The sequence below is a fragment of the Synchiropus splendidus genome, chromosome 5, assembly GCF_027744825.2.
Source record: "Synchiropus splendidus isolate RoL2022-P1 chromosome 5, RoL_Sspl_1.0, whole genome shotgun sequence".
Lineage (NCBI taxonomy): Eukaryota > Metazoa > Chordata > Actinopteri > Syngnathiformes > Callionymidae > Synchiropus > Synchiropus splendidus.
Window position 1 is genome coordinate 6137328 of NC_071338.1, and position 18397 is coordinate 6155724.

Genomic DNA, 18397 nt, shown 5'->3' on the forward strand with positions numbered 1-18397 from the left:
GACAGTCAGTCCTGTATCACCACTGCCATCAGAGGTGCTGAGTGAAATAAAGAGAGTCTTTATATTTAAAAGAATAATTTGTCTTTATTATTGTAGATTTTTCTCAAGTATTTTACTTTCAAATTCACATTTTCTATCCCTACACAGCTGAGGGTGTTAGTGGTTACCCGTAGAGATTTGTCACAATGAGGTTGGTTTTTTTCCCCAGACAGACTTGAATTGCAGCAGTAGACGACTTGAGGGCAGCTTTGACATTTCACTTGAGCTCCCCACAGTCTGTGATTGTGATCTTCTTGGAGGTCCGACCATTCCGAGAACCCAGAGCCTCCACTCTCTTGATCACGTTCATTCCCTCCTTCACGCTGCCAAAAACAACGTGTCTGCCATCGAGCCTGATGGAAGAAAAACTAACCTGTGACATCATCATCGGTAATCATCAATCATCATCTGTTCTAGAAAAACGTTTGACTTTATACAAGGCATCCACAACGACAGTACTTGTTGTAAAGCTTTTGAGTTGCATTACCTCGAGTTCCTCACATTTCGTTTGAAGCTTAAGCCTTGTTATTATGAATGGGAAAACACAAATAACTCAGAGAATAATGTGATACGTGTTGTTTAAATTGTGCTGTTTTTGAGCAGCTAATTTAACTGTTTGAATTTTTGCATGGGGACCTACATACATTTTTAAAAGAAAGAGTTCAGGGCTACAACTATTTTGATTATCAACTAGTCACTGACTACCTTGACAATTGGTCAACTCATCGGCATAAAACGTGCGCTGGTTGACAAACACGCCAACATGTCTGATTGTAGTGTAGCAAATAGAATAGAAATAAGTAAAAATACAAAATGTATGTAAATTATCGTAAACATTGATACAGTATAAAATCTGGTTTTTAAGATGTTCCTGAATTTTAATTGGTCAATTTATGGTGTGAGAGGTGAGTCCTTGATAAAGCAATAATCCCAGACGTTTATGTTTTTGGGTTACTAATTTCATGGTCGCTTGTAGTCGACTATGCAGTTGCAGCCCAAAATGAGCCTGCTTACAAGATTTGGTGTGGAAAGGTGACCTACCACTCGGTTTTAGCAGTGCAGATGAAAAACTGAGATCCGTTTGTGTTGGGCCCAGCATTGGCCATGGACAAAATCCCTGAGGATGAAAACACAAGTTAAAAACGCTTTGACCTTGACCTGCCCAAGTTGGACAATGAGGTCGAATTAAACACGTTCATGCTTTCATTAAGTCCACCACTGCCATCTTGTGGTATGTTTTGTAATGAGCTACTTGACATAAAATTGAAGTAAAACCACTTCGTTCTCACCAGGTCCAGTGTGGTTCAGCTTGAAGTTCTCATCAGGGAACTTCCACCCATATATCGACTTCCCTCCGGTTCCATTGTGGTTGGTGAAGTCTCCGCCCTAAAACAGGTTGAAGAACAGCTATGATGACAGCGTGAGACAAATACAGAGTGGCTCAGAGAGACAAACAAATAGTGTATCTCGTCTACCTGACACATGAACTGTGGGATGACCCGGTGGAAAATTGATCCCTTGTATCCAAATCCATGTTCTCCAGTGCACAGAGCTCTGAAGTTCTCTGTGAAAGAAGACATTTTACCTTAAGAACGTCTTTTGAATTATAGGTTTTAATAGGAATAAAACGCTCCGACCAAATCGAATCAATATGAGATCTTAATGCAATAAAAAAAAAAAATTCTAAAACGAACATGAACGGGTGGCCAAAGAGAACTCTACATTCAGACCCATCTACAGACCGAACTATCACACATAAGGCGCTCGAATTGGCCGTTGGACCGTGGGAGGTAATTTACAGAGTACAAACAAACTCAACGCAAAAAGGAGCCAGGGTCGCTCCAAAGCTACGGTGCTCAAGCTAGACTCGAACCCGCAACCTTCCTGCTGTGAGACCGCAGGACACCTGCCAGATGGAAAACTTTGATTGAGAGAAAAATGATTATTACCTGCAGTCTTGGGCACAACATCAGCATTGAGCTGCAAGAGAAATTATAACGTTTAACAATGACGGCATAATGCATTCGAAATGTTATGCAATGTTGGACAAGAAAAAAAACTTTAAATAGCCCGAGGGTCATTCCACGACGTAACAGCACCAGTAATTAAGGAGGTAGAAAAAAAACTGTCGTGAGAACAGTCTACACACTTCTAGCAGATATAACATGACAAAACCACACTAAAAACGAAGTACATTCCGATAAAGAGATAGACAGCAGCGTGTTCATTCACCTCGAAGGTGACTCTGCCCAGAGGCTCGTTGTCTGCACTGATGTCAAAAAACACGGTGGGGTTCTGGTTCGCTGCCACGGGTCCGCTGCTGTACATGCGCGCCGCTGTGAAGGCTAGGGAGCAAAACTTGACTCTGTTCGACAGGAGCAACATGTTGAGCCTCCGTGCAACAGCAGGCAGAGTCAGACACGTACAACCTCCAAAGTCACGCCGCGGCGATGTCCAGGAAGTGCTTATATAATTCACCGGTAGTACAACTGACGACTGACCGGCACCTGTTCTCGCGAGAACTTGCGCGGCATACTCGATTAGCTAAAAATAACATAAAGCAAAAATGTATTCCGTCACAATATATATAGTTGTTGTTAAGCGACAGATTTGCCAAATAAATAAAGGAATGGAACTCGTATGAAACTGCTGACGTCATGTCACTTGTTGTGGAACGGTGTTTATCAGTCATATAGGACAACACGACAAAAGAATTTCGTAATGTGTGACAGCATTTAATCCCCACTGACATTTATGTCTGGAAAAACCGGTGCTGGTGTCGCCCTTCGTGGTTGATGAGGTGAGAGTTTTTATGCCGAGACCTATATACCACTTGCATATCCGATACCACTCGGATCTCGAACTCGAGACGTTTGTCCAAATCGGGGAAAAAAACCTTTTTGAAAACACGTTTAGCGTGCCCCGCTTACAACCCCCCGCCGCTAGGGGCAGTATTGTATTAAAACCCTCGTGGATGTACAGTGATGAAGAAGACAACCAAAATAAGCATGGCTGCTAGTAACGCTTCTGTCGTGCCAGTCGCTGTATCTACCGTATCTAAACTACAGTCTTTAAATGGACTGTTTGCCATCTATAAAAAGTCTGGACCAACATCTGCTGATGTTCTGAATGCGCTTAAAATAGCTTTACTGAAAGGTAACGTTGGGAGACTGTGAACATGGTCGCTGCTGAAGTTCTTGCTGAAGTTGACACAATATTTCTTAATGTACACTTGTTTCCTAGAAGCGGGACAACAGAACCCTAACCCGCGCAAAAGGAAGAAACAAAGCCTGAAGATGGGTCATGGCGGGACACTTGACAGTGCAGCCAGAGGGGTGCTAGGTAAGAAGAGTCACCACTGGTTGCCACGTGTGAACATGAAGGTTTCAGAATCAGGCCGTCAGAAATGACACTTTGTGGTGAGGAATATATCTATCCACAGTTCTGGATTGGTTTTGTGAGTTCATTGGATGATGTCATTGTTTATTTTCCTGCAGAGCCTATGTAATCTTGATGGTCTAAAATTTCATTTGTGGTGAAAAGATATCAACACAAATTCAGATATTAGTGCATTGACATAAGTTGAGGCTATTCTTTCAGCATTTGCCACTTTAATAAACCTTTGTTGCACCACTAACCACATCTGTCCACTTCAATGTCCTCACATTGAGGTGCATCCATGGACCTGACTGGTTCCATTCTTCTTTTACCTAGTTTTACATCCCCAACATTCTTTGACCAGCATGTCTCAACAAGTCTTTTGGCTATCTTGCAGTGGTTGGCATTGGCAATGGCACGAAAATGCTCAGTACAATGTTATCTGGTTCTAAGGTGAGTGTTTTGTACTAGATTTCAGCACCTAATTAATTGTATCACCATACAAAAGTTTTTTTTCCTCTGAATGCAGAAATATGTTGCTGTTTGTGAGCTGGGAAAAGCTACCGATACACTTGATGCCACCGGGACTGTGTTGCTGGAAAAAGATTTTGGTAACTGCAACAAATGATATCCATCTTCTTTCATAGCTGAATGCTGAAGATTAACATTTGAAGAGTAGTAGCAGCAGTGTTATTCAAGATTGGGTAAGCTATTGTTCATCATGTGTGTGGGAAGAGAAAAGGCTGACGCTTTCCGGATCTTACATTCTATTGAAATGCTTTGCTGCTGTTACAGCTGTTAAAGTTTTTGCAGCATTACTACGGAAGTGGGAAAAGCTTAATGCAGAATTTCCTGCTTTTGAGAGCCTAAAAAATGCGACAAAACTATCTGGGTTTTTTGATCACAATATCTTTGACGTCCTTGATATTATACCCACAGTTTTGGCCCTGGATAGAAGTCCTCAATGTGCTTGATCACAGTCAGTTTGAGCTTTTAATTGTTTTCTGACCACAGGCCACATCACCCGACCGGAATTTGAGGACAAACTGAAAGATTTTGTGGGTGACATCATGCAAGTCCCCCCCCTGTGAGTTTGCATTGCAGATGCATCCACTTGCACTACAGTAGATCAAGAGCACATAGCACACATTTTAAACTCGAATGTAAATCCAGCTGTGACCTATTACCTGTACAAATGTGTAGTATATATATATATATGTAGTATATATATATATATATATATATATATATATATATATATATATATATATATATATATATATATATATATATATATATATATATATATATATATATATATATATATATATATATGTATATTCTCTGTTAAATACAGATTTATTTAGATTTGATTGAAGCAGGAATCTCCGTATGAGACACAAGATGTCCTTCAAAACCTCACATGAATAACTGTCTATAAGATCAGTTCTCATCTTGCATGTCTGTATTTTAGCGTGGTGTCTGTTTTGCAGTACTCATAATGTCCACTAGATGACGTGAAAACTCCCTTTTCTCGTTTCCAGCTATTCAGCGCTGAAACAGGATGGTCAGCGTTTGTCTGTGATGTTGAAGAAAGGTCTGAAGGTTGAACCCAAACCAGCCAGATTGGTCAAAGTGTACAACCTGACGCTGCAGGACTTCAGTCCTCCACTCTTCACTCTGGGTCAGTGCTGATACATGGGCCCTGAGTGTCATCTCCAGAAGTCTCAAATGTTTGATTCTTCTGTGCAGATATCGAATGTGGAGGAGGGTTTTACGTCAGGAGCTTGGTAGACGACCTGGGGAAAGGTGTGTACTTAGGAGATTAACATGTAATTGTGTTTACATGGATCGGTTTTAGTTTTTCCCTTCAATTGTGGACAGATGCGCTTTGAACGGCAAGTGATGGATTTGACCACATTCATTTTATGTTAGGAATCTTTTCTGAGGTTTTTAAATTAATTTACATTTTCCTTATCCATTTCTCGGTCTTATATCAAGTTCAAGCCATGTCAAAACATGACATGTGTTTTATTCCTCTTTTTTTCTTGTCTCAGTAGTGTATATACTGTATTGTTCGTCTTTGTCCGTTCTTCTAGTGAAATTATTTGACTCAATTATTTCCAAACGGTTTGTTTAATAATCCTGGCTAGATGTTTCCTCATTTAACTTGTATGTACTTGTGTATTCATTTATTCTGGGTTGATTTTAATAAAATTTAGAGTGGTCATATAGTTTTTGCAAATGGACAGATAGAATGTCTTGAACACATAATCGCTGTAAGCAAGACTGGTCATAATTAATAGCATGAATTCCACTTTGAGTTAAGAGTTATTCTTTTGTTTTAAAGCCCTGTCATCATGCGCTCATGTCAAAGAGCTGACCCGGACCAAGCAGGGCCAGTTCACATTGGAGCAGCACGCTTTACCTGAGGAGCAGTGGACGATGGAGAACATAGTGAGAACTCTGCAGTCGTGCTCAGAGGTCAGTCCAGCTGCTGGAGACAGTGATGTAGCCGCCGCCGCAGCAGAGGAGGAGAAAAGCTGAGAGAACTCTGCTGTGGAAAATCCTTCCTTATGTGGGATGTTGTTGTCCAGATACTGTACTGTCATACTAACACCTTTTTAATTTGGATTCAATGAATCTTTTGCCCGATCATTTTTTCCTTCTTCCATTGATGTCAAGTCATGTGATGAGCGCTGATAGTTCTATATTTGAGTATAGAAAAAATGAGCCTTCCAAAGGAAGTGAGGCATTTTGTTTTTATAAATTCAGTTACTTCACTCACAACTCAGGAAAAGTTGACTCTTACTCTCGCCATTTGTAAATGACACAAGACAATAAAATTGCTAAGAAAATCTCTTGTTTTCTGATTCATTATTTTGGGGAAACAATGTAAGTAGAGATAACCATTTGTTAGTTAGATCCACTTGTTGACATGCCTAGCACTCTGAATGTCACAGTGGTACTTGGAACACATTTGCATTAAATGAAGTCAGTAAATGACTCATTTCCTTGTAACCAGAAATGAACAATACTTTTATTTTTCTCTAAGCAGAGGGGTTGCTGAACAGCTGTCAAAGGATTGTTTATTGAGTGATTACGATAAACCAGCGGCTTTCTAAACCTGCTGCGTACAAGTGGAAAATGAACAGGCCACATTTCAACCTAAATGTAATGTTTGAACATGTTGGCTTGCTATCTGTGTGAACGATCTTAGGTACGCATTAGTGCTCACTGTCAGCAGAGGAAGTGATCATGTAGTCATTTGTGGTGTAGATATGACCAATTGTGGCAGTGAGGGACTAATTGAGGTGATTATTGTGTTAGATTAAAAAAAAGCCGCCTCAACAGTGCTGTGAAGAGATACAGATAAACGTCAGGGCTTCAGCAGATATGCACTGATGAAACAGATGAACCCTCAGAATAAAGGTTAAACTCTCAAGTAAAGAGATCTTTAAACTGTAATGGCATTTGAAAACGTTGACGTGCATTGCCTTAATGCACCTATTTTGTCTTCATCGCTGGGAACATTGAATAATACATTTACTAACTTGTTCTCATGAGCGTTCCTAAAATATAAATCATTAACAAAACAGATTAAATGAAGCCTGGGCATGAAACATGTGTCTCTGGATTTATAACATTTATTTAAAATCCAAAATGATTTGGGAGTCAAATCAGAACTATTGTTGCAATGCTTCTGATGTTAAATCAGAAATACCTGTATAAGCGTGTTATTAAAATCAATGGTGCACGGGGTGTTTAAATCTTTCTGCAGCTCAAGCTACGATTCAAATAGTCCTAATTTTATATAACATCAAAGAATCGTGAAGGAAGTCATGATCTCCTGGCTCCACTGGTCATGAATCTGTAGACCTGAGAGGAGGACTGGAGAGAAGGTTTTACTTTGTTAAGCTGTGCCAGGGGTGTCTTCACCTGATACATATGTCTTTGATTTGCGCCTGTTTTGAAGCACAATGTTATTGTCTTGGTCACCTCAGAATAATCTGCCCAAAGGTCCCTGAGACGAAAGCAAGAGATGAGCTCCGGACCAAAAAGCCTTGGTCTTGGTTACCTTGTCTGTTTCAATCCTATCTCTTTTCAGTTTAGTCATTGCGCCTGCATGTCCCGTCATGGTCTCAGTGTTTTCATCTAAGCCTTGGTCTTTATATGTAAATGCCTTTCTCTGACCCGACTGATGTGTCTTTCCTCACCCCAGTGTATAAACCCTGTCGGATCAAGATTCCGCTTGAATCGATCCCCAGGTAAAACTAACCCAATGCAGTAAGGCCAGCTCTTACCGTGCAGGTGGATTTAATACAGTATCTCTTGCCAAATTTCGTGAGTGATCCAAGGCATTAAAATGTATTCCCCACTATCTGAAATTCGAAAGGGCTTCTTGCTCTTAGACAGATTACTGTATAAAAAAAGAGTAGGTAATGTGACACATCCGTCAAATATTTATAGCATATAGCATTTCATTTGATGTTGGTGATGTACTATGTAATCTATGTGTTTGTAGTTTGTGTGTCAGATCAATTTTCTTGAAAACCATCATGTTGTGCAGGTTTTTCATTTCCTTTGTCAGTGAATTCCCCATTTTCCCTCCCACTATTGCAGTGTGCATTTGTCTCAGTGTGGTTCCATCATATGGTTGGTAGAAGTTCCCTCGTCATCTCTGCTCCTCCTCATCATGGGTTAGTTTAAACAGCCTTTGTCGATGATCCAGTAGCAGTCCATTTTGGACTGTAAACATGAGCCACAGTGTTTGTCTCTTTATTAGCTCAGCAAACTTCAGTACTCTTGCTTTAGCCAACAGGTCATTGGTACGAGCTCTGTACTCTTCCTTGTACATTATTCCAAGATTCTTCTACTGTAGCAGAAGCTACAGGGAGGTGTTCCCCGACTCCTCTCTGTAGAGCAAGTGTGGGAGTATCAGAGTACAGTACAGTGTTCTTCAATGCTCTTACATTCAAGTAGTATTTGGATTTCTTCATCATATACAGCTGTCTGGAGATTTTCATTCTGCTCTTGGTTATGCGCTGTTTCCATGAGAGCTGATTGTCAATACTGAAAACCAGAATTTTCATCTGTGATCCTCCATCTAACCTATTTCAATTAATTGTCAAGGACAAGCTACTGTCCACATTTCGATTTGAAAAGATCATGTATTTTTTTTTTTTTTCATTTCCATTTTCCTGTTGTCATATGTTTTTAGATCCTCTAGTCTGCACTCTTGATAAAATGTGTGCCATCAGCCAACAACATTCACAGAGATCAATATATAGTAAAAACAATTTATGTCCCAGAACTGAGCCTTGAGACATTCCACATTCTATCTAATTCTATCTGTCTATTTATTAAAAAATAAATATACTATTCGGCCACATAAATATCATGTTGATGGCAGCCCATAAAACTCAAAATGTTTTTCACAGACTGACCTATTGTTACAGCCAAAACATGGCGATAATTAACCATTTTCCTCAAATTCTTCTGCTTTGTTTAAGTGCCTAACATGGCGACTTCTGGTTTTGATGGCACGGGTGGAAAACCCACTACGGATAGACTCCTCTGACTGGCATTTCTGGTGTGAATTGTCCGTTGATGCGACTGATGTCCCCTAGTAAAGTTATTCTAATCAGAATGCTTAATGCCTTTTATTATTATTATTAGCAGTAGTAGTAGTAGTACTCATAGCAGTAGAATTATGGGGAAAATGTTATTAGATTAGATGGCATAATGATTACACAAGTAGTCTTAACGTATTGTCATTCATTTGTAAATGATTTCTATATATTAGCGCTACATGTGCTCAGTGTCTTGTTTAATGACACTCTGGAAAACACCCAAATGCCTATTTATTAGCTACTTTATTTCCAATCACTGTGCATCGTGACCTGATTCAGCAGTGTGGCTTCCAAAGGGGGTCAACACCCAGGCAGTCCTCAACAGTGGGAGCCTGCCGGACACTCCAGTGACAGATATATGGCGCCAGCTGCCATTAATCGTGGTGGACAGGAGTCTGACGCCAGGCCAAGCCTGCCGGATCAATGATCGCTGCAATCATTGTCGAAGTCCAAATATTAGCCATGCAGTGGGGACTTTCATGTCTCAAAGACCACTCATGTCCCTATTTGTCCTGCAAGTCCACTTTATCTAAATTGGAACCGTTGGAAAGTTAGCTAGCGGCCTGCTTTCATGAGCGGCCTGATAATCTCAGAGCGAGTCTATTTATCAGCCATAGCCAGGACGCTTCCTGAGCCATCACGCCAGGGCCAGGAGACCTGATGAGGAACTGATCTTTGGCTGCTATCTCATAGTAATCTGGCAAGCACAAGGGATGTTCATTCACACGTCATTGTCTTGACTGTTTTCTAGATGAAAGCCTCTGGATATGGGTCCAAACCTGCTCAGGGGTTTTTAGCCATGACACTTTCACTTTGATCGCAGTTGTGGTTCATCTTGGTAACAGTCTGTCACAGATTCCGTTTGACCACAGAATTCATTGCGCAATCACATCTGATGTCAGGATAGCTTGTTCGCTTGGTGATGCAAAGGATTATGGGACGGATGACACAATGCTCTGGATTAGCTAAAATGGATACATCAATCAAGGAAACAAGAAACATCTAAGTTGGAAATTCAAGCATCAATGCAAGTTATTATGGATATCAAAATTGTGACTCGAATAAAAAGTCGAATAAAAAGCTGGTTTGTGCCGTCTCTTTTTTAAAAGTTTCATGTCTCATGTCTTAAAATGAGTGTTTCATTCCAACTCTATTAAAAGATACTTGAAACATTTTGATACATCAAAAGATGAACCATCTACATGATTCTGGCCTGGACAGATGTCATGCGTCCTCTTACTAGTTGAGAAAGATTCACTGGGCACCCGCAAGAGTAGAATCACTGCATCATTTACATGGACTGAGCTGATCCCAAAGGTGAAACAAATGATTATGACGGCGGGCGACCATGAGAGGCAGAGACTCTTCCAGTCCTCCAATGGAGACAAAACAAAACTCTTTGGACTACTCCATCACTAGAAATTAAATCAAAAAAGCTTCCTCTTCTTGCTGTCTCAATGCCACAATAGCACCTAGATTTACCACGATTGCCATTCTATTGTCTTGTTATTAATGCAGTCAGCTTCAGACAACAAACTATGTTTGTTGGCCACCTCAGTCTTTTGCTGTCAGTCTTCGGATCAATCAGGGCTTCAGCTTGACCACAAAGCTGTTAGATAGAATAGAATGACCACGACTTATCACTGGTATTATTAATGCGTCCGTCAGTGCTCAAACCTGTGACCTCCCATCACGTTACCGATGCAAAGTCACTGATGGATTATGGCAGCATTGACAAAGCAGTTAGTATCATCAACATATCAGCAGTAATTCAACAGAGATCCTGAGTTAATCACCCCTCAGTTAATGTGTCTTTATGCAGCCGTGATAGTAACCTCTCAGACCTCATATTTGGCTTTGCAATACTCCCATTTGCTTTTTGGTGTTATATGAAATCCACAACACTTACTAGATGCTGCAAACCTATGAATAGCACTGTGTATGTGTGGGCCCATCCTCGCAAGCACATCTGCTCTGAAGAGTGGAAACTCTTTTAAGTATATTTAGCGAATGAATCTATATATTGCAGATTTTGAAATTGAAATTAATACATAATTATACCCCCTGGATTTCAGACACGACCAAGAACCTACCACGACCTTTTGTCATCCAATATATATATATATATATATATATATATATATATATATATATATATATATATATATATATATATATATAAACGCAAAGATTTTATTATATATTAATTTATCACGTTGAATACAGAGACGACTAATAATAGATGGCCACAGAAAACAATGATTAGGAAGAAAAAGCAAACGCAGTATTATTGTTTCTTTTCTACATGGGCCATTAAAACTACCAGAGGAAACAAATATGTTGATGACGATCGTGTTCATACGATAAAATATTATTGCCACATTATCGAAACACGTACCATATATTTTAACATGATTGTTATTATAAATTTTTAAAAATGCTTCATGTTTAGCTGTTGCCACCAAGTCAAGTTCTTGCCGTCAATGACTTCAAGAAAGACTATAAAGCACACAAAAACACAGCACGTAATTTACATGATGGACACATTTTTAGTGTCACTGACGCAAGTAAGCCGTTACGTTTCTGTTCGACGGGTAGCGGCCTCAGTGTTCGGTGGACTGGAGCATCGGACGTCCAATCAGAATCAGACTTTGACCACCTGCAGGAAGCAGAACTTCTCCTCCTCCTCCTCCTGCTGCTGCTGCTGATAACAACACGCAGCTCTCTGAACTGTCTAACGGCAACACATTGCTCAGCGGTCACTGGTGAGTGTGGAAGCTGAGGCTCATGATTTTGCCCCGAACCTTCTTCTTTGGTTCTGGAATTAATAAGTGTCAGGAGAGAGTCTTCCGAGGTCCGTCATGAGCGTCCCTCTCTACGCGCCGACTCCCCTGCAGCCTCCCCAGCCCACTCCCTTCTACATCGAGGACATTCTGGGGCGAACCAGCTCCAGCTCCGGCACCTCCTCAGCTGTCTCCTCATCTCCATCCTTTTCCTCGCCGCTGCTCCCGTCTCCGAACTCGTCCTTCACGAGTCTCATCTCTCCGTACCGGACTTCGGTGTATGAGCCCACACCGATCCACCCGGTGCTGTCGCACCACGCGGCGGCTCTGACCGGCCCATACGGCGTGTTTGGCAGCTCCATCTATCAGCTACACCCGCCACAGACCCACCGTACCATGGGGGAGTACGCGCAAGCGCTGCTCCGCCATGACCCACTTGGTGAGTAAAATTCTGTTCAAACTTTCTTTACAAGTCAGCACGTGGTCCCCACAAAAGGACCAAAGCGATTTTTTCCCTTTCCGCCGTACAGTAATCGTTGTACCTGCTGTTATTGGGCTTTCTCGCGTCAACATTGAAGACAAACAAGTGTCTGTTGGTGCGTGTCGCCTGGAAAACACCCCCTGCAGCTGCGCGGCCTGCGTGCGCTCACGACCCAGAACTGCTGGCTACATTGTTATGATTACTAGGTGATGTGAAATTCAGATTGGCGGCGTCTGATAAACATGAACTGAACAAAGAAAACATGTACACAAACAATGTGATAAAATGGACGCGACCTTGCAGCGCCTTTTAGTCAGGACGCGTTTTTGTTTGCAGTGATGGATGCTCTGCTCACTATTCCTATGTGTGCACATATTTAATTAAAATGTCGGAGTCACCGCTATTTAAAAGCATACTGGAAAACCTATTCTTTGAAACATAGGTTCAAATTGGAATCATTAGTAGGAGTCAACTGAGGATGTATAATCCTCAGTGTTTTGCTCTCTTGGTTTCATGCACAACAATCTCTCTGAATATAAAGTCCATGTATAAAGTACATGTTCTGACAGGGATACAGAGTATGCAACAACAATTTACCTATGCAATAAAAACATACAAGTCACGAGGAATATAGGAATATAAGGTGGACGCAGAAGAGCATCACAACAATTACTGTTAATAGTTATGTTGTCATAAATGATGCTTTGAGGAAAAGGGGTAAATGTCAAATTACGAGACATTGACATTGTTTAAATAATTTCTGTTGTTTTTGTGAATTTAAATCGAATTTATCGAAGACATTTTTATTGGGATGAATTGAAATCAAGTGAGTCGTATGGGTGAGTGGCATGGCCAACGAGAAGTGTGTGCGTGGTCCTTGTATAGCTATATTTGGGGGGCTTGTGGGGACCTGATGGATTTTGCCGGTCCCCACAAGTGTAAGACTCAATTTGAGGATTAAAAAATAATAATAATGACTGGGTCGTTGTAATTGAATTTAATTTTGGTTCTGGTGACGGGTAGCCATTTTTTTTGATGGATGTTTTTTTTTTGTCCTTTTTGAATTCCTCTTGCTACATCACTTGATTTCCCGGCAGCAACAACACGATGCTACTCCCTCCATCGTCCCTTCTGACCGGAAGCTGTGTGCCTGCACTTGTAAAATCTGCTCTCAGAAGCTGTTGAAGGTTTTTCCCGGACACCCCTCACCTCCACCCCCCACCGGCCAAGCGCTTCCTGGGGAGCCCGCTGCACGCTGCAGATTATTTTATCGACATCCTCAATAGAGAGAAATTCAGGAAACACTCGGCCTCTGATAGCTCGGGATCCGTTTGTCACCTATTGTTGCACTTCCTGTGGCGGCCCACGAGGATGTGGCTCACTTCCGCTATGATTGCTGAGGAGAAGAAATCAAGAAAACAGAGAGAGCGTCATCCCTCAATCGAAGCAGAGGCACACTGCCGTTACATTCTCTTTTTTTTTTTTTGTTTCAGTTTTCGCAGCATATATTGCCATTTTTTGGGGCCTCCAATCGTGGGCGCCGATCCACCTTTCCCGGTAGTTCCATTGATTCTCGTCCGCTTCTGATCACGTTACGTCAAAGGTTGTTCTGGAAGTTCTATCAGACACTACCAGGATATTATCTAAAGCACCATGCGTCTTGCTGTCCCTCAACTGATCATAATTGTGTATTAAAGGCGCTCGCTTCCTTATATGGTCATATCCTCGGTCAAGTTGGCTGTGATGTCCGACGCGTGAGATGTCGCGGTGATTTTCAGCTGGAGTCTTATTGACACTTTTTCATTTGTTAATCCGAGAGTTGCATGCAACATAGTCAATATAGTCCTTTGCTCAAGGATCATCTTATGACGAATTTTAATTTTACTTAGACCGTTATCCAAGCATTTCAAGCACTGGCTTCTTCAAAACTACCCCTCATTCGCTTCTGTTGCAATAAGGGCCACAACTGCGTTCATTTAACTAGGAAGTATATTGAAAAAATAAAAGTTGTAAAACCAACATGGACTCTGATGCAACGAGAATGAAAGAAAAAAAAACATTGGAATGGGCCAGGAAACTTTGACGTCGTTTTAAATAAATATTTACGTTATTAGCTGGGCGGATTTTAAATTATTCATGTCGATCCATCTTTCTTTGTAATATGTCGCTTCTCGTCAATTAAAATGAACTTTGGCGACATCACTCAGTCTGTTCTGAAATGATATACTGACAAACAGTGCTGGCGCATGACGAACTATAATGAATCAAACGATTTATGCTGACATTAAATGTAATTTATGCTGTCGCTCAATGCTGAATAATGTTGTTCACTGACATCCAGTAGTATGTGTCGGGTCTTTCATTAGTGGGGCCGTTCTTTCGACCCTGAAGGCCGACAGATCTTGAGCCAAAAGCGTCGTGAGTAGTCACGACAGTCTGCTGGATCGTCACCTCTGAGCAGGAAACACACGGGGCGGAGGGCTTTCTTTGTCACGACTTTCCTGAACGGAACGAGAGAACCAGACCGCTCGACTCTTCATTTTCTAGGATGAATCTGCTTTGTGATTTACGCAAGACCAATGAACAAATAGGTAGCAATCCAATTACTGTGGCGATAGTCATTGTAAAATAAAATAAAATAAATAAAAATCATAAGGCGACCGGTATTTTTCAATAGTGTCTCGTGTAAATGCAACATTTTTTATTTAATTTTCCCGCTCTCAGCCGGTGTTGCGCTCAGTGATTTATGATTTCTTTAAAAAATATTAAAAAATAGCGCCTTGTTAGTAGTAAAAAAAGTCTGACAGAACTGGATGTAAAAAAAAATATTATCATTAGCGAACAAAATCAAAATCAATGTTTCGCACCATGCTTTGCTATCCTCGTATATCACCTCGTTATATTATAATTTTTATAAATATAATCATGAGTTGAACAAATCAATTTGTATTTGCATTTGATAAGCTTAATAATCTAAAAATTCAGCAATTTTATATTATAAATATCTGTAATTTTCCTGGTCTTTTTTTCCAGTGTTGATTAGCTACCTCATATTGAACGAAATACTCGATGTTTTGTAATCAATTTAAGAAGGACCTTCTCTTTCATCCTCATTGACACTTTTTTGTTTAAAAAAAGCAGTTCTTTTCAAAGCTTAATAATAATCATAATCTGATAATCACAGTAATATGCGTATCAGAGTTGCTAATGTTGCATTTCCGTATTCTTTAAATAGTTTTCATTTACTGATCCTCTTCATCTTTCTGAAATAACTGTATACTTTCAATAACAGCTTTAGATTTCTCCTGATAGTAAGATTTTTTTTTCTGCTTTGACTGGGTATTTTTTAAATCAGTATTGCATCTTTTATAAATGTCTCATATGTGTATTCCATCCTTAAGGTAAGCCCCTACTGTGGACCCCCTTTATCCAGCGGCCACTACATAAAAGAAAGGGAGGTCAGGTGCGGTTCTCCAACGACCAGACCATTGAGCTGGAGAAGAAGTTTGAGACTCAGAAGTATCTTTCACCCCCAGAGAGGAAGAGATTGGCCAAGATGTTGCAGCTCAGCGAGAGACAGGTGAGGAACACTCCTAATTGCAAGTTTGAAAATAATAATAATAATAATAATAATAATAATAATAATAATAATAATAATGAATTCACCTTTTTATATGGTTATCCCCCATACTAGTCATCTGCCTGCCCCCTTAAACTTAAGCTGTTTCAACTAATCTGCGTCATTTATATTGATAACTTTAATTTCTGACTATGATCAGACCCCAAATATCGTGAAAAAAAATCTATCTAGAATTGTCTGTTCATTCCACATTTTATTATTGTCTTTTTTTTTTCTGCATGTACAGGTCATGACTAAATCCAGAGATTTAACCTCCGATTCTTTGATAATTATTGAACATTAAAAAAAAAAAAAAACATCCAATCTATTAACAACAATTAAGTGCTTATTTTTATTTATTTATTTTTATTTGTATTGCACTAAACAGATAAATCAAAATGAAATTGACTGAACCACCCATTTTGTCTTTTAGGTGAAAACCTGGTTCCAAAATCGACGAGCAAAGTGGCGTAGACTTAAACAGGTAAGAGATGTCCGCATGATAATCTCCTCCAGCATCTTGCTGCAGACATTTGACTGACTCCCTCCTGGTGTCTGTAGGAGAACCCTGCCGGGTCCAAGAGAGATGGGGAAGAGGAGACCAGCCGAGGACACAAGGCAGAGCAGGACTCTTCAGGGACACATAGCTCAGAAAGGAGACACACTGTAGTGAGCTCTGAGGGTCTCCAGGGCAGCTGCTTGTGTTCATCTTCACCCCTTCCGTCCCACACAGACTCTGAGGACACAGACCAGGAGCTGGACATCGATGACGATGAGAAGCTCTGAGAAGTACTGGATCCACTCGGATTTTATAATGACTGGAAACTAAGCAGAGAAATAAACACTTGTCCACTTCGATTTTGTATATATTGTTAACTATATTGTGATTTGTTGCTTTTGTGTGTTTTTGTCTTGTTGTGACTTTTATGTGTTGTATTAAATCATCAAGGGTAGCACAAATATGTTTTTTTCTTTTTCAAATTAAATGTTTTGTGACAATTGATAAAGAGGTCTTCAAACTGAAACATGCACATTGGTAGTTGTTTTCTTTTCCTACGAGTTGCATGATTGTCGATGGGCACACCGGAGGCACAATCTGGGGCACAATCCATAAAGTTCTCTGCTGGGGAGGATGAAAAATGTACTCCCTCTTCTTTCATTAGTGCTACAGTTACTCCTGGCAACAATCACAGCAGCCTGTACAGTTATCCATCCACACATTTTGCACACACATTTGAAAGATGCTAAAGCATTTCTAACTGTCAAAGTGAGCTCCTATTGCTAACCAAGAGTACACATTTTATCAGCCCTGAATACCCTTCATTGAGTGTACGGTCAATGCTCAAAAATACACATTCATGGCAGTGAAAGTAGTAATCGGGGGCACACACCTAGAACAAGTATTTGTGTAAATAATCAGCAGTTTTGCACACATTTAACTTCAGTGTATTTTCCACACCTACATTGCTAGATGTTTGCGACAGTGCGTTGTGTCGGGACCAGGGACTCACCTCATCATGTAAGCAAAACACACTCTGAATCTCTCATCCAACTGCCCTGTTGAACCTTCCCCTCATCAGATACACCAGATCAACTAAGTAATAATGATGATGTGCAAACACAACAGTCGTGGTGGCGTGAAGCCTTCAATTCAACAGGTAAACAATCACCTCCGTCCGTGCTTCCTCCTGATCTGTTTCAGAGGACTCAAAGGGGAATAGAGATCAGCAAACAATCCAGTGCATGTCAATGGTTGTCCCATCGCCACATTCATCTTCAAATAGCTTATCATTGAGCTCTGAGGCAAACACTATGAGTGGGAGTTTTTTCGGTAAGAAGATTAGGTTAATGATTGAGCCGATCCTCAAAGAGTGCGGACAGATAGCAGAGGATTGATTGATGGTCATACAATACCCGCTCAGTGCTGGTCACTGTTGATTATAGCTACTGCTACACTAATACGACTGGTTGAGGCGAACGAATGTGTGTGCCATTGTCCACGTGAAAGAATCTGGAGGTCTTTGCTTTGTTTGATGTACATGTCAAAGGTTCAACGGCCTCACACTAACACAGCATCGACAGTGCGTGCATCGATTGTGGCCTCTGTATTGTGTAATGTTCACAAATTTCACAGGGTAAGGTCAACACTGGACAGAACAAACAGCAGGTGGGTGAAATGTTTCTTAGATAGCCGACTTTTTCCGGACAATCATAGCCGGGGCCTAGTTTTTTTGTTTTGTTTTTAGCAGTCCGAAATACTAACGGCCGTCATTGGAAAATATAACTCATAATACAGAGAGAAAATACGGCAATCCTTAAAAAAAATTTCTTAATCGTGCCCACAAAAGTGCTCTCCGCACACTCCTATTATCTGTGTCATTACTACCTTTAACCTTACTGTATCAGTTACCTGATAATACGTAGGTTGCAATTTTTGGAAAAGAAAAATAATCTCTTCCTCCTG

The 18397-nt window shown here is 40.5% G+C and overlaps 3 protein-coding genes across 3 annotated transcripts; 2 read left to right on the plus strand and 1 right to left on the minus strand.

Moving 5' to 3' along the window:
- Window positions 1-88: 88 nt before the first annotated feature.
- On the minus strand, window positions 89-2529 carry ppifb (peptidylprolyl isomerase Fb). Its single transcript, XM_053866244.1, has 6 exons — window positions 2272-2529; window positions 1989-2019; window positions 1515-1603; window positions 1329-1425; window positions 1081-1156; window positions 89-392 (listed from the first exon to the last, which is right to left on the minus strand). The coding sequence occupies exons 1-6, from the start codon at window positions 2422-2424 to the stop codon at window positions 257-259; spliced, it is 582 nt and encodes a 193-aa protein (XP_053722219.1). The 5' UTR covers window positions 2425-2529; the 3' UTR covers window positions 89-256.
- Window positions 2530-3014: 485 nt separating this feature from the next.
- Window positions 3015-6582, plus strand: trub1 (TruB pseudouridine (psi) synthase family member 1). The gene is made up of 8 exons (XM_053866242.1): window positions 3015-3195; window positions 3283-3381; window positions 3815-3870; window positions 3947-4028; window positions 4432-4504; window positions 4962-5101; window positions 5170-5226; window positions 5768-6582. The coding sequence occupies exons 1-8, from the start codon at window positions 3024-3026 to the stop codon at window positions 5962-5964; spliced, it is 876 nt and encodes a 291-aa protein (XP_053722217.1). The 5' UTR covers window positions 3015-3023; the 3' UTR covers window positions 5965-6582.
- A 5174-nt stretch (window positions 6583-11756) lies between these two features.
- Window positions 11757-16937, plus strand: hhex (hematopoietically expressed homeobox). The gene is made up of 4 exons (XM_053865541.1): window positions 11757-12272; window positions 15716-15894; window positions 16367-16417; window positions 16495-16937. The coding sequence occupies exons 1-4, from the start codon at window positions 11912-11914 to the stop codon at window positions 16717-16719; spliced, it is 816 nt and encodes a 271-aa protein (XP_053721516.1). The 5' UTR covers window positions 11757-11911; the 3' UTR covers window positions 16720-16937.
- The last annotated feature ends 1460 nt before the right edge of the window (window positions 16938-18397 follow it).

Coding starts and splice junctions, on each gene's coding strand:
- trub1 (XM_053866242.1), top strand. CDS start 3,024: ATGAAGAAGACAACCAAAATAAGCATGGCTGCTAGTAACGCTTCTGTC. Junction 3,196..3,282: donor TAAAATAGCTTTACTGAAAG/GTAACGTTGGGA, acceptor CTTGTTTCCTAG/AAGCGGGACAACAGAACCCT. Junction 5,102..5,169: donor TCCTCCACTCTTCACTCTGG/GTCAGTGCTGAT, acceptor TCTTCTGTGCAG/ATATCGAATGTGGAGGAGGG.
- ppifb (XM_053866244.1), bottom strand. CDS start 2,424: ATGTTGCTCCTGTCGAACAGAGTCAAGTTTTGCTCCCTAGCCTTCACA. Junction 1,426..1,514: donor TCCCACAGTTCATGTGTCAG/GTAGACGAGATA, acceptor AACCTGTTTTAG/GGCGGAGACTTCACCAACCA. Junction 393..1,080: donor TGCACTGCTAAAACCGAGTG/GTAGGTCACCTT, acceptor TTCTTCCATCAG/GCTCGATGGCAGACACGTTG.
- hhex (XM_053865541.1), top strand. CDS start 11,912: ATGAGCGTCCCTCTCTACGCGCCGACTCCCCTGCAGCCTCCCCAGCCC. Junction 15,895..16,366: donor TGCAGCTCAGCGAGAGACAG/GTGAGGAACACT, acceptor TTTGTCTTTTAG/GTGAAAACCTGGTTCCAAAA. Junction 16,418..16,494: donor AGTGGCGTAGACTTAAACAG/GTAAGAGATGTC, acceptor TGGTGTCTGTAG/GAGAACCCTGCCGGGTCCAA.